The sequence below is a fragment of the Chiroxiphia lanceolata genome, chromosome 8, assembly GCF_009829145.1.
Source record: "Chiroxiphia lanceolata isolate bChiLan1 chromosome 8, bChiLan1.pri, whole genome shotgun sequence".
NCBI classification, from domain to species: Eukaryota; Metazoa; Chordata; class Aves; order Passeriformes; family Pipridae; genus Chiroxiphia; species Chiroxiphia lanceolata.
The window spans coordinates 7,888,887-7,914,734 of record NC_045644.1 but is presented as its reverse complement, the minus strand read 5'-3'; the positions used below and the strand labels follow the sequence as shown (position 1 = coordinate 7,914,734).

The 25,848-nt window shown below is 34.9% G+C and overlaps 1 protein-coding gene across 1 annotated transcript in view; it reads left to right on the top strand.

Moving 5' to 3' along the window:
• Positions 1-25,848, top strand: part of ATRNL1 (attractin like 1) — a gene marked incomplete at its 5' end in the record, with an annotated part of 477,341 nt that overhangs the window by 172,841 nt on the left and 278,652 nt on the right. The window contains 3 exon segments of the mRNA XM_032694659.1: positions 18,119-18,213; positions 18,863-18,941; positions 20,159-20,316. Coding sequence (XP_032550550.1) covers positions 18,119-18,213; positions 18,863-18,941; positions 20,159-20,316 — 332 coding nt within the window.

The window sequence follows — 25,848 nt, the reverse complement described above, 5'->3', positions numbered from 1 at the left end:
CAAAATGAAGGAAAATACTGGGGAAAAATAAATTATATATACTTATGAGCAGCATAAGATTATGAGAAATAAAAATTCTAGGCACATATGTTTCTACTACTTAGAATCAAAATCAGTGAATGGTACAAAATAGGAATACAGATAGTGATTTGCTCTGTGGTTAGGATCTTCTGCAGGAAAGGTTTTCGTCCCATGCTTGAGTTTAGCCATTTTCAAGATGACCAGTTTTAAGCATTTAAATTTTCTTTTTTTCTCACTTCTGTAAGTACTGCCCCAAATTGGAATGGCCTTCTAAGCAAAACCTTAGAATTCCTTACAATCCTGAGTGTATGGATAACTTCTGTGTGATAATGGATGACCTTGATTTCTCTTTAACAGCAGAATGTGGATTGAGTGATGCTTGTTGCCTTAGAGGAACTTGATGCAACTTGTGATACTGTGAATATCCACTGCCCTAGAAAAGTTCAGCTGTTTTCATATCTTCCACCTCTGCCCAGCTTATCTGGTCCTCTCCTCCCTCTTGCCTGTCATTGCCATCCTCAAGCCTAGGAAGTGGGAACAGACAGGTGTTGGTGTAGGTACTGGTATTGGCATCACTGGACTATTTAACATAGTAGATAAAAATAGAGCTCACCAGTGGGAGAGCACAGATTGTTTTAGTTTCTTCCTTACTTGTTTCCTTTCATAGTGATGTAGAAGAGTAAGCAGAATATTTGTGCTGTACATGGATTGTGTTGTGATCAAAGAAGTGATCTGAACACAAACAAAACCACAGGAAAATTACAGATGGGTCTAACATGGTCAGAAAGAATGAGATTTATGTAGGAGGGAACATGCTGAAACATTGCAGGGACTTAACCTACCATGCCAAAAGGATCTACAGAGAGAGCAGCAACACCATAAAATCCTAGAGATAAGAGGAACAGTTCGATAAACATCAGATTTCATTCTCATATAGCATTTCAAAGCATGGCAGCACTGTACATGAGTCGTTCTTCTACTTTAAATTATCAAAACCTAATAGAAATAGGGTAGGAAATTCATCATAGGCAGGGCTTGCAGTAGTGTATTATCCAGATTGTGTGGAAATCGTCGTTCATGGCTTCTGTAAAATTGTTTTTATTTTATTCTTCATGACTTCACTGTATTACTGAAAATGCACAACAGAGAGAACAAACTTCTCTGAGAGTAAGAGAATGAGAATGAGCCTCGTAGATACAAAAGTTAGAAAAATACTGCATGTATAAGAATATGTGAGCAGCTGCATGATCATCTGTAGATTCTAGTACCCTGTTGTCAGAGGTGGCTGAACATGAATGCCAGGGACAAAGATAGTAATTCTCTCTTCACATCCAACAATTTGCAGCTCAGGAACTTTGTGAGAGGAAGGACTTCTTGAGCTAAAAGTGTTCAGTGTGCCATTGTTTAGGAATATCTGAGGAAATCTTATGAAAGCTTTCTTATACATAATAAAAAGAATATGAATGCAAAAGAAAGCTTTGTGATTTAAGAAGCTACGGGTTTTTTTGTCCGTATAATTATTCTTGTAGGTTGAGTACGTCTGCTTCTGGACTGTGTCTCTCTGTATTTCTGGTATGGAGGCTCTGTATCCGTAGGCCTTTCTGTTGGAAGCCAATCTTGCTGTGAATGATCGGAAGCTGATTCATTCCATATAAATGAATTCTGAGTGGAGGCCAGAGATGGTTGTGCAGCTGATTTATGCATGTACACACACCATAAATATACCATTTTGTTGTGATGCATTTGTATTTGCTGTTGTTATTGTTCTTTGGTATCTCAGCCACTGTGATGTATGACAGTGACATCGAGATAGTAAAGTGTGCATCCAAATGGCCGGATTAGTTCCTCTCACGTCAGCATTGGAAATACATCGCTGTCGAAATCAGAGCTCCTGGGTGCAAGGGAACATGCAGCAAAAACAGATGGTTTTAGACAGATTGGGAGGAATCACTGGGACAAATGCCACTTCTGTGATTTTGACTTGGTTTATATACCCACACGAAGCTTTAAATCATAAATGCAGATATAGTTAAACCGATGTTCTAGAGAAAATGAGAGTTTAAATTTAGAATTCATGATTTCTTGCTATACAGAGGTTGAATTATAAGCTTGCTAACAATCACTTATTTTGAAAGGATATGATACTTCCCACAACAAACTTCTCTTAGATAGCTGTATTTCTAGGGTCAAAAGCTTTCCAAAATGTCTGGTTTGTGTACATTATTTTGAGTGTCACCATTCCAACGCTACATATCAAACAAGAAGTACAACTGATTCTAATACTGCTGCATGCAGAACCGTAAAAGCTTACGACAAATCAGTCCTACGAGTGTTAATCGTATTGTTTGCCTGCGTAGATAGAATTTCCATATGAGCTGAGCACTCAAGATTTGCCCATTCTACTAAGAAAATTCCTAACTAACACAATGAAGTTTAAAAAATGCACATGAATTTGCATAACTTAGTTTCTTATTCCCTTTTATCCTTAAAAAAATGTTTAGAAGCATTTTTTTGCTTATTTCTGAGTGCCACCATTAACAGTGAAGAGAGGGAACAAAGAGCTTCTCCATTTGGTCCTGCAGACTGGTTTTTCTTTTAAAATAGGCAGCAGTAGTGAGTTACAGGGCAGCACATTTTTAGAGCTTTCAGGCATTCAAGAAGATTTTCTCAGCAATGCACAGACAGAACGTTTTCAGAATACAATAAAATTGCAATAAATTAAGAATTTTAAATAATTTGGTGCTCATCTTTGGGCTGGATGGACAGCATTGTGGGACTGGGACTATCTGTGAACTCAAGGAGAAATCAGGTACCGCTTGTCTTTTGCATTCAGAAGTGCATTATATATCCAGCATGACACTATAAAGTTTTCCATGCTGCAGTGCAAGCCCAACCCACTCTTAGGGATTAGAACCTGACCTTTGAGAAGGATTTGAGAATCCAGAAATTAATAGCGGTCAGGAGGGATGGGTCATTTGAGAAGAGATTTAAAACAGGCAGGGACTGAATGATTTGTAGCTTTTTATAGAGTTAAAACCTATTTATTGATCATGTGCCTCTGATGCAGATATTTGTTGGATTTACAGGCTTTAAAAAAGAGGAATCTGAATATCTGTACCTAAAAAGGCTGGAAGAATGTACAAATTTTATTGTAATTGTTTTCTTAGGTTCAAGATGTTTCCTTCCACAAATCTTTCTAATTTTTCTCTTAACTCAGTGTTTTATGAAATGTCATTTGTGGATGGCTTCACACAGTGATTCATCAGCCACTCTTTCAAGTGTTCTTCTGGGATGAAACAAGCAAAGGAGGAAGATGGAAGGTCTATCTGCAGAAGCTTTAAGGGTCAGGCGTACCACAGCACACAGGCACCACTGAGCTTTTCTAGTCAATCTCATGGACACACAAGGAGGAAATAGAAAACCAGAGAACACATTTCTAAGCTTAGTTTATATATAAAAGTGTCCAACATAATAACTAGTGGGAAAAAAATATTCATAGGGGGTTTTTTTTCAAATTTTCATTGGATAAATTTTAGTAGCTGCTCTTCTTCTACTTAAAGGAAACCACAGGAAAAATATGTGATCTACTAAATATTTTGCAAGAACTTTTTGGGATTGACCCGAATAATTGGTTTATGGCTTTACCATGCCATTCTAAACACTGAGCCATAAAATCATATTGCTATCCTGTCTGTATTTATACCAAGAAAAAAAGCAATGGCATTATGAGCTATAAAGAAATTCCCTCAGTATGTCAGCAACTCACAAAGATGAAGAATGATACTTTCATGTGCAAAATTGGTGAAGAAGTATGGACTGTACGTTCAGTAAAAACTCTCAAGATAATATCTGGTATCTGTGCAGGAAGCTGGGGACAAAGAAGGAAATTTTGCTTCTGGCTGAAGAGCCTCATAAGGATTCTAGTCCAGTCCTGAAGCTGTATTAGCCCCACTACTGCTGACACACCAGGATTTCAAAAAGAGAAAAGCAAAGGACACTGCTAGTCCTTATTTATAGTCTTTAACATTTCTTAAAGTAAATTTGTATTGTAATTGAAAATTTTTAAATTATATTGTTAGGCAATGTATGTGGTGCCTGAAAAAAACCCACACCAAACACTGGTTTCTTTTATCTGCTTTATTTAAAATTTATCTTCCTTGCTAGAAATTAAGAAAAGAGGTCTACTATTACTTTTTGATATCTGGGCTTTGGACTAAAAGCTGTGTTACTCCTTTAGAGGTGTTATTATTTTTTTAACTTTCTGGCCATTTTTTTCAGTAGAAGTAACTAGAAAGATGATTTGATAGAGGACAGATCATTAAATGATAATTTATGAAAACTTCTAGTGACTTTTTCGAAATATCATCTCAATACTTTCTCAGAGCAAAAGGATCAGATTATGCAGACTTATTTATGTTGTCAAAATACAGGTTAGGCTTAATCTGACCTACTGACATGGTCTGATAGTTCATCTCAACAGTTTTCCTTATTATTGGAACTTTTTTTTTTTTTCTTTCCTGGGCTTGTTCATAGTCAAAGTTTTAATATAATCCAATTTTTAGTAGTACTTATGTTATGAATGTTGTAATTCAATTAAAAAAGAGAATCAAAACTGTTTAAAGAAATCTCTATAAATACTATGCCAAATTTTATTTTGTGGTCTAGCTGCCTTGCAGTAGTCTGGCAAAATGAAGGAGCAGAAATCTTGGTCTACTTGGCCCTATTGCTTGGAAATTTATTTTTGTGAATGGTATCTTTATGCTTCCTTTTCCCCATCGTTCTCCAGCTTTTGTGTCCCATGTAGGATACCACTGCTGAAGAGTTGTTGCTCCTGGATCCCAGGCAGGTGATCTCAGCAGCATTTAGCTCAGAGCCCATTCCAAGGTGGAATGTCCTCAGTGCTGTAACAGGACTCCCTACCAAGGAGACTGTTTAGAGCTGCATAGGGTCAAAGCTGCAATGGCTTCCCTAATAGTTTTCATACTAAACTGACATGATACGTGTTTGGGGTTTTTTTGCTCTTTAAATAATTTGCAGGTTTTTCCTTTTACAATCTCTGTGAGACTTTCAGATCTTACAGCAGAGGAACAGAGTTACAAGATGATTGTGTGTTAGTCAGGAAGTACAAAAATGGGCTAATAACTGTTGAAACATGTAATGCAACCTTGTCAGCAAGAAGATACAATGTGATTTTTGAGCATGCTGAGTGTGTGTAGGCAAACGTGCATCTGTGTATATGCATTCAGGGACATGAGATATTTCATCAAAAAATGGTAAAAAATTATCCCGTAAAATGTGTACTAGAAGTACCATAAAGCACTAGGTGGCAGACTTGTTATACTTAGGGAAAAATGAAACTCAAGAACATTCCAAGGAGAGTGTTTCAGAAGATAAATAGCAAGTAGCACTATAAGTAAAACTGTTAGCAGGGATTTTCCAGATATTTAAAAATTATGTTGAAACTTAAGGGGCATAAACAATAAATCTTATCTATTGAAAGGGTGTTTGTTTTAGCTGAGTTGTGAGATGTGTACCAGCAGTTAGATGCTTCACTACTGATTTGAAGAATTCGTGTTTCCTTTTGGGGCAATTGTAATTTAAACTAAATACATATTGCAATTGTAAAACTGTCATGCTTGATTTAAAATAATGAGTTCCACCAATTATATATAACACTGATTGACTTTGATACAGACTGAAACAGTCTGTATTATTTATAAATACAGTAGCAATAATGACTCACATTGTCTTTTGATATATGGGCTTATACAAAAAGAAATTATTTAAAAAAGAATTCTTCTTAGTGTTTAAAGAGTCTAGTGGAACAGATTGTAGTTTAAATCAGAAAATTCTAGGATGGTTTGAGAAAAGATTAGCCTCAGCAAACCTACCAACTCAGAACTTATAAAGAGCAACAGACAGAGTCTTTGCCCCGAGCTAAAATAACTGCACAAACCAACTGTCGCCTTCCAGAGAATTAAAACAAAAACAACACCAAGAATCTGAAGCTCCTAATAAAGTATTATGCTCTCACCCCAGGCTTTGTGTACTCATTTGCCAAATGCTAGGTTGGCTTGCAGCTTTGTTGGGCAGGCTAAAGAAACAGATTTGCTGCCAATCATTATCAAATTTTACTGAGAATTGGAGAATCTTTCCATGTATGTATTTACTTCCCTCTCTTTTTTTTATATATATATATGGGATTTTCTTTGCTTAAAAAACCATACTTTTATTTGGAATGAAGATTATTTGCTTTCTCTGATAGCTTTTGCTCATATATCAGTGAATTTACTGATTGGCATCCCCTTACAGATACTACTTAATAACTTTTGACAAAGTAGACAGTCAATTCAGTGACTATTTATTTAAATATGCTACCCTGTCTCAAAAGAAGATGGGCACTACCCTGAGCAGACTAGCTTTCTAAGTGCTAAAGAAAAAAAATACGTATAATGTATGCAGATAAATGTCTGATTAGAGACTTGTTTCATAAGTTCCATAATAATTTTTATATTATTTTTTCTTGCAATGTAAAACGTACTATTGCAGTATAATACCTATTAGTATAAAATATGACTATTTATAGAACTACAAATTTTGAAAAAGCTTGATGAGGCAAGAGCGAGAGAGACTCGATGGCTTGAAGACCTCCTTCAGAAGACATACTTTGCTTTGTAGGGGACTCCAGGTCATGTGTGAAGCAGTGTTTTAAATGAGAAGGAAATGATGCAAGTATTTGCATATATACAACATTTTATTATTGAGCTGGGGTTCATAGGGATGAATACTTTTTGAATCCTCATTCTGTGTATTCAGTGTGCTCTGTGTGGTTCCCAAACATGTCCAAAAAGACAGGACCTGTCACTCCTCAAACACCTGGGAGGGCCTTAGAGGTCTTCAAGACTGGAGTCGTGAGATTCAAACAGCATAGGAAAGGATCCATCAGTGTCCCTTTGCCTTCTGACAGTGAAGGGAAAGTGTTTGTGGTGGTTTTACAGTTGCATTGCTTCCCATGCTGACTTCCCAGGGAAAGACAATTCTTGATCAGTGGGAAACAGCTATAGTGAAATCTTGAACCAACTGAAACAGGGAAAAAACACATTGACTTCAATAAGTAAGTGGTTTATGATATGTGGGGAAATCTGTGTTGGTTCCTTGGACTGGGAGTTCTTGGTCAAACTGTTCCGTCTCAGCTGGGGTGCTTTTCTGCACTGGCAAATACGAAGCACTTGAGGATAGTTTAGCCACTTGCATTATTACAGGCAGAACACCTGATGCAGAGGTCCAGTTAGTGTCAGACACACTGTTCTGGTGTCTGGTGTCCTGAACCACCTCGTGCTGGCACCATATTTGTAAAAGTCAGGAGAGAAGTCAGTCATGTTTTCAGCTTTAGAATTAGTGTTGTGGAGCCCTTACAGCATATTTGAGGGACTCTTGTAGGATCATTTAAATAAATTGAGGGTCATTACTATCTCAAGATGATGACAAAACCTTAGATTATATAAACTTTAAGAAAACTTATACTAGGTTATATGTGGACATTGTCAAATTCAACTCTCTGACTGGATAACTCAGCTTCATTTCAGTATATTGTAAAGTAGCCTATGAGTCCTTGATATTAATTTATTGTCACTTTTTCTTAGCTTGAATTGTGAATATTGTTTTAAAATATGTTCCAGAAATATAACCCATTGACAGCAAAGTGTAGTTTGGTAGTCACTTAATATAAAGGTTAATGCTGACATGAAATGGAATAGCAAACTGTGTAAGGTCAAAAAGCAGCGGTGTACAAGAGCAAAATAGATACAATAGCAAACTAGACATTAAGGGAAAGTTGAAAAATGCATCTGTCAAAGAGTATGAAGATACACTGGTAAAGAAGTAATATATATGTATTTGATTTGTCTTATTATGTTATGGGGAAATAAATATACTTTACTGTGTTAGCCCTTAAGAAAATGCCACGGCCATCAGAATAATTTTGTAAAAATGACAAGCAGTGCAAAATGTGGAAAGAAAAGTCTTAAAAGGGCAACAATATCACTTTTTTTTTCATCAATGAAATGAGAATTTTAGAATTCTACTATTGTTGAATAGAAATAGGTACTGCTTCTGTAAATGTTTTGAAAATATGGCTAGACTGACTTTAAAGTATTAGAGGCTTTCATGGTGATTTCAATGGGTAATGAAAGAGAAGATGGAGAGATCATTATTAGAATGAACAACAGACTAAATGGAGGAAAGAGAAAAATGAAAATATTCTAAGGAAGACAATGTATGACTACATCACACAAACATGTCACTTCATGTTTATAGGCAAGGATTGCCTACCACAATCTATGGCCTGTGAAGGTCAGTTGTAGATGATATGAACAATCAGTGCTTTTGAAATACTAAGAACAAACAGACTGTCAGTATTCACTACTGCTTGCTGTTCCTTTTTACATGCTAATTCAGTTTCTAGAAAAGCTGTGTCAAAACGTTCGTGCCTGATACTTATCAAAAAGTAGTGGCATATCTCAGTTGGTCTGTATTAAGCTAATCATCTGGAAAAAAAACCCTAACAAACTCAAAACAATAAAAGAGGAATAGATTTATTCTATTTGCACTTTTAAATTAGCAGTACTTTCTCTACATGGCCAAAAAAAAAGTCATGAATTAATGAAAACACAGCTGTATCTAGTTCCTAGTTTAGAGAAAATAGTGCTAGGAAAATATAATATTTCTTTTATTGTCTGGCAGCTGTTTGAGTTGGAAATTGAGTTTTCCAAGTCACTTTCAGAAAGGTGTCAGCGAGCCCTGCTGCTGTGGCCGATGTGTTCTCTCTCTGAGCCAAATAATAAATCTCCTTTGAAGAATGGATGGCTGCACTGGAGTTGAGGAGAACAGCCTTTGAGGCTCCATTTTTCCTTCCTCACTTATTTGCTTATTTTAACCAATCTGCTTATTATTTTATGTGCCTGACTGCCAGTCCTAAGAGCTGAATTCGTAGGAAGTGGGGGAAGGTTTCTTTTTTCTCAGGTTTGTCACTCTATATTTTATTCCATACTAAGGGTTGAGGTATTTCCTCCTATCTGTTTTAAAGGCTGTAAGCTGGATTGGGAAATATTACAGATATGCAATCTCATTTGTGAAAGTTTGCAGTTTTAATATTCTATCAGTATTTTTTGCTGAACTGGCACTCAGTTCTTAGCCTGAGCAATGTAATTAATGAGTGCAAATGTTATTGAAATCAAGAGACTTTACTTTACACAACCCTGATGGTGTTTGAAAAGACAAAGGCTGGTATTATATCTTCTTTTCAAAGTTGTAATGCAAAGGTGTTTCTACTGTACAGAGATTTAGCATGTTATATTTTTTACAGTACAATTACCAGTTGCAATTTGCAACTTTAAAGCGGAAGATACTGCTCAGTGAAGTATACAACATTATTTCTGTCCAGTATGAAGTGCAATTCTCCTCAAAGGGTTCTGGATTTATTTGCTATAAGAGATTTTAGTTCTCAGAAGTAACACGTTAATGTGGTTTGAGAAACAGCAAAAAATATCAGCAAAGTTGAAACATCTCAACTTCAAGTTATATTGTGTAGTTCGTACAGGCCACATAGAGTCAAGCAACATGAGGTATGTTCTGACATTTGGGCTGCAGATTTAAGGTTTCTTAAGAAAAGTTCAGCTAAATAATAAGAAAAAGGGAGGAAGAGAGTTTTGAAAATGTTGAAATATTACAGGAGCACCTTATCTGTGTATATTTATAGTCAATTTACAAAGTGAATGTTCTGTCTCCTTTTAAGGCCTGATTAACCAGAAGTCACTTATTTGATTGTGGATATCTGTGTTCAGTTATTTGAGCATCAGAATAAAAGCTCTGCTAATAGTCCACATAGAAGTTATTGTGTGGCTTACTTCTGGCTATTCTGAATTTATAGCAAATACATGATATTTATACTTTTACCATGCCCATATTATGGGCATTGATCCATGCATAAATGAAATTTTTTAATAAATTTATTTATAAAAGAGAATGAAGTACATTTTTTTAGGGATTATACAATAAACTGAGCATTATAAGAGCAAGATTTAAAATAACATGAAGATCTGACTGGTTTCATTTACCGTATGACAAGAAACATCTCTTTTTGGCAGTAATACATGAACTCAAACAATAATTTAATGTTGTTGTTTCTTAGATGTGCCACTTCTGTTGTCAGAACAAGGAGATCAGAGATCTCTTCAGTGCGTATAGACTATATAAACTAAAGAAAAAAATTAGAATCAGGTTAGTGAATATTGATGCTAGTTTATTGAAAAATGATATTACATGGTAGAGTTGTAATATTAATGAGTGTTATAAAGGTGGTGATGAATTTAGATCACTCTGAAGAAATTTGAATTTCTTCCATAATAATTTTAATGAGATTTGGTTTTCTTGATTTTGTTTTGTTTGCATTTTTCTCTCACTTTTCTAACACTTCAAGAATATTACAAGAGTTAAGGTATTACAAAGATTGTCCCTTGTGACAAAAGTACCTTAACTGAGCATTCCTTACTATCAAGTAATAACACTTATACTTTTGATGAATAATAGTGGCTGTGCCATGAGTTTTAAAATGCTCCATCATTGGAAACATCTCGACTTTTTCCTAAACTTGATGTTTAAGTTGGTGCACTCACTTTGCTTTTTTGTTGCTTCTTATACAAGTATTTTGCTCATAATATTCCAGTGACTATTTTCCAGACTTTGTTTACAGACCAGGGTCTTGAGCAGAGCTTGAAAAGGGCCTGTAGCTGTTCAAAGAAACCCCATCAGTTGTTCCAGTGTTTTCAGTTAAGAGTTTGATGTAATATCTAGGGGGGGGGGGAAAAGAGAGATCTGGCTGTGGTCTGTGGTTTAAAACCTTTAGGAACATCATCTTGAGACCGTATGCTTAAAACACCTCAGGTTATTATATATGTACCTCATTTTTTAGATCTCAGCAACTAGTCTACCTTGACTTTCATAACATTTTCATACCTACATATTTACTTCTGTGACAGTTATGGTGAGATGCATCTTGCCTAACTAGCTTTTCAACACTTATATGTCCAAACTTAATTAACTTCTATATTCATTAAAGAGAATCAAGAGTTACTCTTCTGAACACAGTGCATACCTGTCTTAGATGTCACTCATCTTCTGAAAATTTTAGTCAATATAGAGTAAAAATAGACAGTTAGCAAAATTTAGCTGAATAAAATTCTAATACAGGTCATATTTTTCTGTATCTGGCCCTCCCTTGGGAGCAAAACTGACAACTTTTAGACTTTTCTAAATAGCAGCTGAAAATTTCATAAGATAAAAGATTTCTGTTTAAAATAAAATTTGGTTACCCAATTTGCTGATTATGACACTAATGCCTTTGTCTTTTGGGCTTTTTAGCCTAGTACATTTTTCTAGAGTGCAGTAAAAGAAGCAATGAATTGCTGTTGCTTATGTTTTCAAAGATTTTGAACTTAAGCGAAATTCATTCTCACATGCTCTTTCTTTAAATGGTAAAAAGGCATATAAATAGTAAGTACTGGGGTATTTTGAAGCTCATTGAGCTCTGATTACATTTAGAAAAATGAAAGTTTTTAGTAAAGACTTCACAGTAAATGACTTTTTGTTTTATCACAATGAACAAGTAATGTCAGACACCAACATATTCAATATAACAATGGAAATGAGGCAGTGGATACAGAAGACAGAGGAATGAATCAGGCAACTGCTCTGAAAGTTCAAAATAATTATACTGACTCAAAATAGGTCTGATGGTAACCCCCTGACTTTGGTGTAATACAAGTAGAATTTCTTTTGGTCACAAATGAATATGACTTATAGCATTTGATAATGGAGTTTGGTTTCAAAAGCAGCATTTGTTCTGATAGAGAGGAATATGAATAGTTCTGTTCTCAACAGACTCTTGCTACATATACAGAACAATCACTAGAAAGAGTAGGAGAGAGACAAACTGCCTGTGCAATGAAGAGGTGAGAGTATGAGTTTTAGAATCAACATGAATAGACAGATCCTTTAATAGAAAACTGTGGGAAGACTGACTGTGATGAGTCTGAAGTTGCAATCATGAGGGAGATTCTTACAACTCTAAGTGATTTCAAGAAGTAAAAATAGAACAGCACTAGATTTTGAGGCTTCTATTCACAAAATAGACCTTATTAGTTATCAGGAAAAAAAAAAGTGAAAAAATCCAACTTTAGTCACCGATTGGGTAAAGATCACGTGATCCTCACCTAGCATTTATAAAATATGAATATTAGATTGTAGCTGGGATTGAGACTATGTCGTGGGTTGATCTGGTTTCATGCTCTGTTTGTATGTCTGGCTGGCATACATTGCAGTACTTTTGACTAAGAATTTTTGCTGAACTTTAAATTTGGAACTAAAATGAATAGATATAGTTCTCAGAAATTCTATGTACGTATGAAAATCTTTTCCCATTTTGTTCAGTTTTAGAAATGTGTTTTAAGAAACTACATGACAGGAGCTATGGGAGAATGGCCAGTGACCAAAGCCAGAAAAGCCATGACTGTACCCAATTATGTATGTGCTTGCTCCCTTTCTGGGAACCCAGGATCATTCTTCCCTCTTTCTGAGAGATGATGTGAACTGGGATGATTTCTTGGAATGATTTGGTCAATGGCAAAAGCTAGCTCAGAAGTAAAATGGTTCTCTAGAATTTACTCCAGCCTGATTGTTAAATTACTTGATAAACCCCCTTTGTTGAAATATGCTATATAGGCAGTGAGTGCAGGAAAGTGGAAGAATTAAGGTTGCTGTCCCAATAATTTTTTATTTGCTTCTTTACTAGGCCGTGATTGTACAACTTTTAATAGCATGGGTGAATACTAGTTCCCAAGGAACTTTTCCTCTACAATGCACTGAATGAATTTTTTAGGAAATGAATCAGGAATAATGTAATGGAAAGATGAACGTATGTTCCTTTCCTGTTTGTTGTGGAAAGAATTACAATGAATGATGGAAGGAACTGTAAAATAACAATGTTCATATGTAGTATTATATAATTCAAAGTAGTAAGAAAAATCAAACTCCAAGTATTTCAAATTGGCTACTCGTGTTTAATGGATGGTTTTGTCCTTGGTCTCTTTGTTTCATTTTCTGTCCTGTAAAATGGTACTAATAATGCCTTCTCATCTACAGTAATGTTGTAACAAATTCATTAACTTTTCTGAAGAACTTAGAAAATGATAGTGATGAATACTATAGAAAGCCACATTAGAAATTAATTCCGTCTTTGGAAAAGGGCTTGTGTAGCATGTAGTAAATGAGGCATGGACCCAACACGGGGTACTGAACATAGAACAAAATGTTGAATAGCTGCCCATTAGATGAGCACTCACCCAAAAATAATTCAAGGCACCCTTGATTGTAGTGGTTCATTTCACAGTCTTAATACTCCCTTGTAACATACCTTTTCATATGTAACTTTATTACAAATTTATACTAAGCATATTCAATTTAATTTTTTTTTTAAATAATTATCAGTGTAATTATATATTATCACAGAGTTCTAGTGGCACTCAGAAATACTGAAGTGCTTCTGTCTGACCTTTGTTCTTTTGGGAATATTCTGACATTTTTAAAATCACAGTTTTCTTCCAATACAAAAGTTTGAGTATGGGAATCGGTCTGATCCTTGCTGGATGTGAGTATAAAACTTCCATATTAAACTATCTTAACCATATCAAAAGTCATGGACCTTAATTAAAGAAACAGAGTGGTTTCTTGAAAATTAACAGCAATACAAGGGTTAAAGGATTGCTTTGAAATTTATTTTCCTCTTTTAATTAATCATCTTTCTTCACCTAATTATTGTTGTGTTCTCACATGCCTTCATTACTGGTGTTTTGAATTGATTTTAATGACTCTTTTTGACTGTGAAACCAGCGAAGGGTTTTTAAGAAATCAAAATAGAGATGTGAAAAAACTCAATAACCCTAAGTCCTTGTTATATTTGACCATTGATGATGTCAGGATGGTATTGTGGTCTTATCTCCTGACATTCTTTTTATACTTTATTCCATGATTTCTTAGACGAAATGAAACAACATGCCTGGAAACAGAAATTAAACTGTAAGACACACCCCCACCCCCACCACCCGCTGTAATTTGACTTCCAAGAGTCTCTTTCTCTCTGTGTCAATTGAATCTCTTTTCCCTGCTGCTTCTCCCTTGCCTACACTAAGGTGATGGGGCACACACCCTGCCAGGCAAAAGTAGGAGGAGTTGAGTTTAATATTAACAAAAAGAAGGCAGCCTACAATATATTTTCCTGTTGAGAACTCTGAAAAGAAGGCACTGCTGCAGGGACACGGTGACTGATGTTTGGCAGTGGGAAGAAAAGCTGTTCTGCCTGCTGCAGTCTGTGGAAGGTGAAGCCTTCTGGAGGAGAGGGAGGTGATATTTCCCTGAGAGCTGCTGAATACATGTGGGGGAAGAGTCTCCTAAGATATAGAATGAAACAGATGGGCAGAGTGAGAAAGGATAGTGAGACAGACAGCAGCAGGATGCAATGGGTAGAGGAGAGTCTTCTTTACGATCCCTTTTCATTTGTACTCTCACTTTGCATTTCCCCTTAAATTAGTTCTACTAATTTGTGTTCTAATAAAATCTAACTTTAGAGACTTCCAGAAATTTGGGAACTTAAAGTTAAGAATAGATTCAGACAAATATTTCTTAAAGTTTTGGCCAACCAGAACATATCCTGTGTATGAAAGTGAACATTTTCTCCAAGCTATGAAAGTTCTTCAACATACTTTTGCAGTCTTCAGAAAGATGGGAAGGAATGCTTGCTCAGTGTCAGTTATTTCATTTGCACCTGATTTAATTTACACTGTTGAATCACATAACTGCATTGAGGCAGTGCTGTCTGCTTCATTCAAGTCATTTAGGTATCTTCCCTGAATTAGAATTGTCTATGGAGAGATGTGTTTCTGCTTTGCAGCATCCAGTTTGTGGTCAGAGATTTAATGGGTTGTCCTATGGCAGGTCTCTGTGCAATTAAAGACCATAATTTGTGTTTGTTAGTGCTTCTAAATAGTTTAGTGAAGATCTCTTTTCAGTTTTTAGGGCTGGCTTGGTGTAAGTTGGGATGTCGTGGGTATAAAAGGCTCTCTATATAACTAACCCTTACTGGTTTTTCACAATTTACTCTTTCAAGTGTACTGTAGGTAAAAATGCAGTAAAAAAAAAAGTGTAAGTATTTTACTCATTTGTTACAGATAGTAAATTTATGAGAGACCATGTAGTTTAACATCTTTTATCAATGTAAGGACTTTTCCTGCATTCCTTGAAAAATAAGTTCATACTTTCTTGGCTGTTATCAAGTAAAACATAAATTTAAAATAATGAGACCAAACAATAACAAAACCCAGGAAAAAAAGATTTCTAATGTTTTAAAAGTAAATGACCAAGTTTTTTTTAAACTTGTATGCATAAGAGCTGTTCATTCATATTACTAGGAGGCAAGAGTTCTGTGTCTATTCCCAATTTTGGTTTTTGATGGGACCTTAACTAATATGTCTGCTGGTTTTTTGACTGATACTCCGCATCTCTGAGAGGACACAATCTGGGCTTAGAAGGCTTTAGCATATTTAAATGGTAGTTTGCCATGTCTTGTGAGAAAATCATTGATACTTTGTCCAGTAGGCTTGTCTATGCTGCTTCTTGCATCTTGTAGCCCTTGCTGTAGCCAGAATTTATGTAGGAGTGCATTCTATGGTGCTGGTCAACCATACCTTTACAGAAAATCTTCAAAGAATCATGCTAAAGCAGTCATCTGTATTTTGTGAGACTCCCAAGTTGACGGCATCAGGAGATTTAGTGTATCTGTACATTATCCCCAGCCTTTTGGCCTTGCTGCTTGTGGTTATTAAAGGATTATTAATCCATTTAATAGGGGTCAATTTCTACTTGCCATCTTTTCCTGTCCTGTTACCTTCAAATATGTTCTGGTGCAATAGTAATCTTACTGTTAAACATGTAGATATGGCACAGTAGAGTCAATGAGACTTATTAATTTGATTTCCATAGCCAGATTTGCATAACTTTTCACCTTTGAAGGTCATGGTAATTCCTTTCATGTAACTCATTTTGGGTCCCTTCCAACTCAAGATATTTTATAATTTTATGAACCTTTATTTTCTACTTTTCCTTCCACACAAAACAAAACAAAAAACCCCAAACCAAACCAAACCTATTTTCTTTAACTATTAAGACAATAGCATGGACTGTGTTTGTACTTCATTGACCAAAAGGTTTTTTCTCTTTCTATGTCAGCCTTCCCATGAGATACCAGAGTGGTTTTTTTTCAGATGATGTGTTGCTGCAGGAAAGGTGATTGTCAGCAGTAAGGAAGCTATTGAGTCCAACAAAAGGCTGACACAACTTTTTTTTCTGCTTTGGTTTAATCTTTCACTCTCTTTGTATTTACTAATTTTGTTTTTATGATCACATAGTTTTTCTTTCTACTGTACTGCTTGTGTGGTGGTGGTGACTAGCAGAATGCCATCAAGACAGGGATCAAAACAGAACTTCAAAATGATTCACTAGGATGTAGCATCAAAGATGAATTGCCACACTTTAACCATATTTTAACATGTATAAAATAATAATCTAATCATGTACACTTACAATTCACCTCCTTATTTCCTATGACAGAGGTTAAAAATAATCTTTTAATCCCTATAGAACTGTTATGGTCAAAGATTTAGAAGATTTATTCTGTTAGAGCTGAAGATATCTGCCCGTGTAACAGACCATTCAAGATCCATCTACCACACCCACCTCTGATTCACAACTGTTGAACAAGAACCATTTATCTGTTAACACAATTTGCATCTCGGGGGGTTCTGCTGATTCCCAACTGTCTGACTGCACTGAACATTTGTTACTGGGATTCTACATGGCTCCCTCTATGAATTGCAGCATTTCTTGTGACTGTTTTTTTTACTTACCTTATGAAGATGCTGGAAACCTGATTCATCCTGATGACTCTGCTTCTACCCCTTCCCCCTGCAGAAAAGTCCCTTTTCAGTCATTCCTTGAGCTATGACCCAAGTAAGGGTTAATCTCGTTCCTCCAGCTTCAGGAACACAACAGGATAACTCAAAACTCACGTCCTCTACCTTGTCCCAATGTTTTTTGCTCCTTTCAGGAAGGAGCATGATTTGGACCATCTGAAGATTGACTGTTTCTCTCATCTGCACCTATGCAGCTCTAGAGTGTTGTTAGTGTGCAGTGATGGAAACAGAATGCATGGAGCTGCCTGGCAGACTTTGTTCCATTCACAGGTTGAAAGAAAAATGTGTAGAACAAATGCCAGTTGGGAGTGAAATATAATCTTTTTGAGGAATACTGAACAGCCACTTGTTTCTCTTGGATGAAACATTTATATCATTTGCCAGTTACAAAATCTTTTAAAATTTAGAAAGGACTTCATGATCACGTAATTTCTCTTAAAAGTTCCATTGTGCCATTAAATTATTAGCAATCTTATTTACTATAATATCATGCCTTCATACTATATAATTTTAGTGTAGATGCAACTTTTCCCCCCAGATTTTTAAACCTAGTAATTCTAAAGTTGTGTTATAGTGATGGAGCAGTGTAAACTATTTATATAACACAGTAAAACACATGACAATAATACAGAAATAAATATTTAAATGCATTTTGAACAGAATATTTGAATAATTATTTCAGAATAAAATTAAGGAACTAATAACACTCTAACAATACCTGATACTGTATTTTGGAATAATCACAATGAATGGCTATTTCAAGTTATGTGAAATTTAGTTATTTAGTTATTTTTTCTTGATTTTATTTTTTTGGTTACTGCTTCACTTAATTTTATTTTTTAATTGCTTCAAGACATTATAGTGCAAATACTTAAGCAGTGAAATGCGTGTGAGTAGTTCTGACTTGTAGATTACTCCATGAATTTTAAAATAAATGTGAATGGTAAATTTTATGTTCTTGCATAATATATAATAGTATGTATACACTTTATTATTTTTAATTTTTTTTTTCCCCACAGACAGCCTTTTGATTGACTACCAGTTTACCTTCAGCTTATTACAAGAGGATGACCGCCATCACACTGCCATAAACTTTATAGCAAATCCAGAACAGGTAACAAAATGTTAACACCTTTAGTCAAGTTTTGAAGAATCATGATTAAGATTTCCATTGTATTTGACATTGATTACAGGTTTCCCAAGTGTCTACAAAGCTTTAGAGATAGTTCAAATCTTTTTGAGAACTGAAAAATTATTCATACATGCACTGAGAAAACTTCCTAAATGGTAGATGTACTTCAGCTCTATCAATACTCTGGAAAATTATCAGTTGGTTTATTTCATTGTTGCTCCCATCAATAGGTTTTAGTATCTTCCTGAGATGAAATAAAGGGGTATATCTTTCAGTTAAGAAATCATTTTTAGATGAGAAAAATAATTTTTGGCTTGTGATTAAAATGTAGGCGTTTGCCATCTGTTTTTTTTCTTTCGTTTCATAAAGAAAATTATTTTGTTATTCTTCGCAAAATCTAAAAAGCTAAGTGGTATAGTTATATGTTTCCTTGTTCCATGTTCTTATGAAGCAAAAGAGAGAATTGCCTTTGGCAATTACCATTTCTATTTACGTTTAAAATTAAAACCGTAAGATAATTAAAAGGTATATTCAGTTATGTGCAATAGAGTTACATGTGCATAGAGTTACATGCAATACATTCTGATAGGTTTTGTTAACTTTTTCTCTTTTTTTTTTTTTTTTAATTTAGTCAAATAAAAATTTGGACATATCAATTAATGCATCAAACAACTTCAACCTCAATATTACATGGTCTATTGGTTCTACAGGTGAGAGTGAGTTTTGGTGTGATGTTTTTTTCCCATATGATTTCATGATCCTCTAAGTTATTTTAACCTGATTGTCTCTTTGTTGCTAATTTTGATAATAAAACTTTACCAAATGTGTTCTTTTGCCATTATCATTATGCCATTATTAATTATATTATTTAAACCTCAGATGATAATTTGCAATCTGAATAAAGCTTCATTAATATGTTGACTTTCTCTCCTATTCAATTAAAATTGCTTTGGTGGGAAAAGCTTGTAGCCTATTTAAATTTTTAGAATGACTGTGTTATGAAATGCTGTGATTTTAATTAAGATAAATTGCGTCCTTAACTACTGCAGAGACTGAGATTTTATTTCTTTGTTTCAGTGTTCAAGCTAAAAATTTAATTATTAACCTTAACATTGATATCCAACAATAAAGTTCTTCTGTGTATGCTGATAAAAGAAGCTGCTTATCTATTTTTTTTCCAACTTTGAACCCATTACTCTTCTTTGTTTTAAGAAGAGAGAAGAGAAGCTGTATTTAGATGGTTTTTCTGAACTGGTTCTATTGACTTTCTGAAAACACATCCAAGGAGAAGCATGATGCTTAAAATGAAATCATACCAAAAAAAATCTTGTTAAAGAAGGTTCGGAGTTTGTCTTAAACTCATGAAATTCTCCATCAATGAAATTCTGAAGTATTTTAGCATACCCTAGTTAGTAAATTTTATTTATTCCTTTATTATAATTTAGCAGAGTCATCCATGTATTTGCAAAACATGATAAATATTTATTAGTAGTTATGTTATTAACGCTTTCATGAACAATTAAAAACTCTACAGCAACCATGTAAGATGTAGAAAAATTCACTTTCAGGTTCTAATGAGCTATGAGTTTTTACTGTAAGGAAAAGTAAATTGTAGAGGAAAGCTTATTATCTGTTCAACTGACTATAACAACTTTCTTCTAAACTTCACGTAACTTCTGCCACTTTTATGATTCATATATAATCTTTTGAAACTAAAGTAACAATTTCTGTAAATTCCTGTATGTATATGGAGTATATCTAATGTGCCATGTAAACTATAATAAGGGGATAATAAAGTTTTAGAGTGAAGAAAACAAAAATAATTAAGAATTGAAGTGTCTTGTGCAAATTTACTTTGGCACCTCTAATGATGATTTGTCGTAAGTATATATATATCTACATCTGTTTTTTAAAATATTTTTTTAAGCTGGAACAATATCTGGAGAAGAGATTCCTGTTGTTTCTAAGGCTAATATTAAGGAATACAGAGACAGCTTTTCCTGTGAAAAATTTAACTTTCGAAGCAACCCAAACATCACCTTCTATGTCTATGTCAGCAATTTCTCCTGGCCAATCAAAATACAGGTTAGTGGCTGTTTTGTACTTATAGAGATGTTGTTATTTTAGCTTTACATTGAATTTCATGCTTTCACTAGTACAGAAATTATGCAAACAGTATTATTTGCATGCTTTATTTCTGTGTATGAATTATATTATGATGACAGTTATTAATATGATTTTAAAGCCAGGCTGGATGGGGCCTTGAGCAACATGGTCTAGTGGAAGGTGCTGGGCCCATGGCAACGGGGTGGAAACTAGAAGGTCTTTAAGGTCTGTTCCAACTCAAGCCATTAAATAATTCTATGCTTTTGTTTTTAGTAGTGAATCAGATTTCAGGCTGTTGCTTTTAAAATCTGAAGTTAAAGTTATTGAACATATGTGTTTATTTGTAATATAACTTCAGCATAGGGTATACAAATATGTATGTATCTAGATATTTGAATGTAATCTTTTGGTAAGGATTAGCTTTCTTAGCCTCTGATTTTTTTTAAATGTGAAATGACTGTATCATTGCAATATTGCAAACTTCAGTTAAGACTAAGTATGTTTGATTAGAATTTATGTTCTTTGGCTTCACTGGAAGCAATTTCATTCAGTATTTTCTGGAGTACTGAGACACTGTGTAGTGGCAGACTCAAAAAAATCAATGCAATCATGATTCCTCCCTGGCCTCTAAAGTTACAACAATATTTATATTTGCCATTACTAGAGCTGCATTTGTATCTCCTGCATCTATGAAGGATGTGGATGTTATGTGGATGAGGAGCTTTTGACTATAACTCCCTTACAGAATTAATTCTTTAAAATTAAATTGTTAAAATGATAATAAAATTTCATAAGTCCTAGTGATCTGCTCAGGAAACTGAAACAAACTCAAAACACTTGCCAGTTAACCGGAAGTACAAATATTCTGCAGATTTCCATTTTGGTGGGAAAAAAACGCCTCATGTTTTTCTAAAATATGGAACCTGATTGATGTGTATATGTATATATATATTTATATTTTTTTACATATATATATGTAAAGTCTCTTGGATTAGTCATCTTCTGAGTAAATTGTCAGAGAAATGTTATTGCTGTGTTAAGCAAAGCTAGAGTTTTCTTAATCATACATGGATATTCAGTGTAAATATGTGTTACACAGTGTCGAAGGACAAATTTGTGCAGCTTTTTAACATTTATGCACATACTAGTTTATACAAAAAAACCCTGAAGGCTAACTCCTTTACTCTTCCTAATAGGGGTATTTTTTACACTCCATCCCACTTTCTAAGGATAGAACAAGTTCAGTAGTCAAATAGCTGCCTAAAACAAATCCATGAAGCAATTTAAGCTGTGAACACATCACACACTCCTTTCACCTTTATCATTGGAAGGTGCCTGTATCATCACTGCAAGACAAACATTGTTAAGGTGGTGTATTCCTAAGATGTGCAGCTCTTTGTCAGATGTTGGCAGATTGCAGCTCCTAGTGCTGTTTCCACTGCAGCATAACACCTTTATGGTAATATGTTTTAATGCATGATGAAGGGAATCCCTGATCATTGGTTACATCCTTTCTTTTTTTCCTCCCCTTCCCTCTTCTGCCATGGTTGCACAGATTTTTTTGTATTTCTTTTTGAAGTACATTCAAATTCATCAGTCTAGACAGTTCTGCCTCAGAGGTGGTGGTGCTTGACTATTGCATTCCTTTCCTCTCCTGCTAACTTTTCGTAAAAAGATTCTTCCATCTAGAAATTAAGTCACTCGAATTTATTCAGCAGAAAAAGAATGCTAAGGTCCAAATGGGGAAACTGTTTTAGGATGTTAATATTGTCCTCTGTTTTCCTAAATGGACAAGATTATTATTTAACTCTCAACCTTCTTTATGCTGTTATTTGTTCTTTTCCAAGGAATATCTGAAGTTCATATTACCCATATATATATATATTTCTTTTGTTTGGTGCTCTAGCAGTAGATAACATCTTCTAGTGATAAATGGAGTAGGGAGCTTTTCAGAGAAAACAAGTTTCATTTTATGTTAATTTTATGATTCTGCACATAACAGAAATTTTAAAAATATATGGATCTTTCTATGACTTAGGGTTAAGAGAGGGAAGCCATCACAGTCCAGAGGTTGAAGTTTCCAAGGCCAGTACTATATGGGCTCATGGTTATTTTTTTTGTGTTCTTCTACATCTACGTCTTTTAGCATACCAGATTTCACCTTCAAAATATTCAAGTGGTTGATGTTAGTCTGTTACTTTCTTAGTATCCATTTAAAGGATGATAATACTTAAAAAAATGATCTTAACTGTTATACTGATGAAAGGATTCTTTGAGAGTCAAGACACTGATGATGGATTTGAGTTCTGGATTGTAATGGAGAACTATTTTAGATGATCTCTGAGATAATTTTCAAATTGTTTAGAAAGCAGTTTCCTCAATTAGCCAACTTTGCCTTTTCATGGTGATTAGAGAGTTGGCTGTGTGTTCTGTTGCAGATTTTTGGATGCCACAGGAGCTGGCCTATGTGTAAGAGGCCTTAGACACTGAACTATTTGCACTGTAGTCCTTTTCACTAAAATGGTCACAAGGCATGAGTCATATCATACTGGGTATAAATGTAGTGATATTTTATATCACCACAGTACTGAAGGCTGTATTTAATCCTGTTAGAGCAAGGGAAATTACTGTAGTTTCCTTGAGAGGTGTTCTGTTCACTGGAATAAGTAAGATAGCGCTATGAAATTTGGCACAGGCTTTTTCTCAAAACTTTTGTAGAGAACTAAGTCGTCCAGCACATCTAACGTTTTTCAAATACAGTCTGAGTTCTAGTCTTCCATATTTCCATTATTCATCACAACTTGTCGAGAACACATTATATAAAGAATGAGTTCCTAAGGAAGCGGAAGTAGTGACCTTACTTCCTTTGTAACTGGTATTTGAAGTTGTCTTATTGATATGCATTTCACCACTCTGCTTTGGTGCCTCCTGTTATGCTGGCACTGGAGCTAAGATTACTTGGGTCTTCCATTGGGAAGGTTTGAGTTTTGGAGTTACTGCTCTTGCCATTTCATTTTCTAAAGGAGAAGGAGCAACCCTCCTCATTATACAAGACAGTTTCATTTTCTGTCAAAGTCACCTATATTATCTCTGTTTTACCATTCATTTCTCTTCAAGATTTTCATGACTATGAGGAAAAACTATAAATCCCAGCAGGTGATTGTTTATTTGAATCAATGCCTCACAGTTGCTTCCTCAAGTAGTGTTATTATTCGTGTTACCGATTCAGCAAGCTCGGATTTTTTTTTCCAAAATGCTGATCCCTGGTGATTCTAACACAAAATATCTTCTTTTGAAATACGATTTCTTGGCTTTGAAAAAAGTGTATGTGGTGATTGTGTCAATAAAAATAGTTCCTTAAGGTGTGCTGATCTGTGATAACTCCACTACCAACAACCCAGTGACCCATTTTATTGTTGACACTGGTGATCCTAATCACCTCAGAATACAAGTTCTTCAGCACTGGATAGCAGTGAATTACTTGCCAAACATAGAGACTGTGTAGGAAATTCTCAGTTTCACATGTACTGCTTCTGTCTTTATAAAAGTGTACTCTAGGTTCCCGTTAGTCCACACCCTTGTGTCTGTGATGGCTGCGGGCACACAGCAGGGTGCTCAGGCAGGGAGAGAGCTCTGCAGCCCTGGAGGGAAAACACTGCATTTAAATTTCCTGATGCTAAAAGCATTTTATTTAGCTATAAAATATCTTTTTCCTTCAAGAAAGGAGAAGCAGAAATGTGACATAGGTGCATGAGGGGTCATTAGAAAGATGGTGATGTAGGACATCTTCAGCTTAGAGCTGTTTCCACAAATAGACCTGGGTGTAATATGGGCAGGTACCAGTTTTTTCTCAGAAGTATGTAGTAGTTTTATATTGGCACACAAAGGTTGGATATTTTCTGTTGAATTACTGGAACAGTTTATACCACACTTTTTCTCCATTTCCTGTAAGTAAGAGTTGACTGGAAAGTAAGGATGGATAAAGACCCTTAAGTTTAACTGGCCAGGCTTTCAGAGCACCAGTAGTTTAGGCATCTTTTCAGAGGAAATCTGTATAAAGTTCAAATGTCCAAGTAAGATGACATGATTTATCATCCAGACTTACCATCTCTACTGCCTTTGACAGTCCCAACCCTTTAAGTGTACCATGTCTTATATGTCAGTTAAAGAAGACTCCATGAGAAAATGCTGTTGCCTTTCACAGACCAGATTTCTAAACAGAATATGTAACTTAACTTGTTTCTGCTCATTTTTATTTTTTTTTGAGAGTAGATGTAATTCAGATTCCACTGTTAATGGAATTTGAAGGCTGTAACATTTATTGAAAAGCAGTAACAGACTGTAGTGGCCAGCACCTCAATAATGGTCAGTAGTCCCTGAAGTAGCAAGCAGTCATAAAGCTTGGGCTTCTGACAGCTATGCAAATATTAATAACAGCAGTCCCAATGTGTTCTTCAGTCTCAGGAAACTAATTTTATGGCAAGGGATTTTTGTCATTGAAGATGGTAACAGATGTATTTTATTTTTTTCCCTCATTTGTTCTCATATTCTGAGAAGTACTGACTGAATGCAGAAGAAGTAAATACCTTTAAAAAGCTGTCCTGGCTATTTGGCTGATCACTGTCCCTAAAGACAGCAATAGCACCTCTATCTCTTTATAACTGTCAAACTTGTAAAGCTGATCTCAACTTGTGCCTGAGCACAAAATTTTCTACCAGTTTTAAAGCTGCATCTGGAGATAATAATAACAACTTTTCTACTAGTTATCTCCTTTCCTCCCTAAAGTGTAAATGAAAGATTCACAAGTGTCTGAATTTTAATTGGGAGGGTCATTTTAAATTATAAAGTTCAACCTCAGCAGCAAAGCACTCCCTGGCAAAATTAGGTTTGCATTTAATGAAAAAAAATAAATCTTGTTATACATTTTTGAACATAGCATAGTTAATCTAACATGTTTCCACGGCATAGAACAACTATTGTAACAGTGAAGGTAGACACGATGTTACTGTACATGGAGAATCCCCAAATGTGTTGGAAAAAGAAATGTAATATTCTTAAACAAGTTTTAGTAGCATATTTTTGAGTCCTATCTTTTTTGCACAGTTGTTTCTGATGAAAACTGTCTTTGGCAGTCTGTATTAGTTTGTATACCAGAACAGAATAATGAATTATGGTGAAGATTTACATTGTATTTGTATGTAGCACAACAAATAATCAAAACTGCTTCATATATAAATTTTCAAGTGATTTTTTTTTTTAAGCTGAAACTAGTGTTCTTTCAGTTTACTGGATCCTGTTTCAGAATTGATTTTCTTTCCACCCTTAATAGCCTGCCTGTAGCAACTGAAGGAGGAGTGTAATGTAAATCAAGAAGCATATCTACCCTTGTAATAGAATATACTGTGTAGCATAATTTATTTCAGCTTCTTTTGTTTTGTTTTGGAGTTCATTTGAGTTTTTAACATTCATGAATGACTTATAGGTTGTAAAAGCTCCAAGAAGTAAAACATG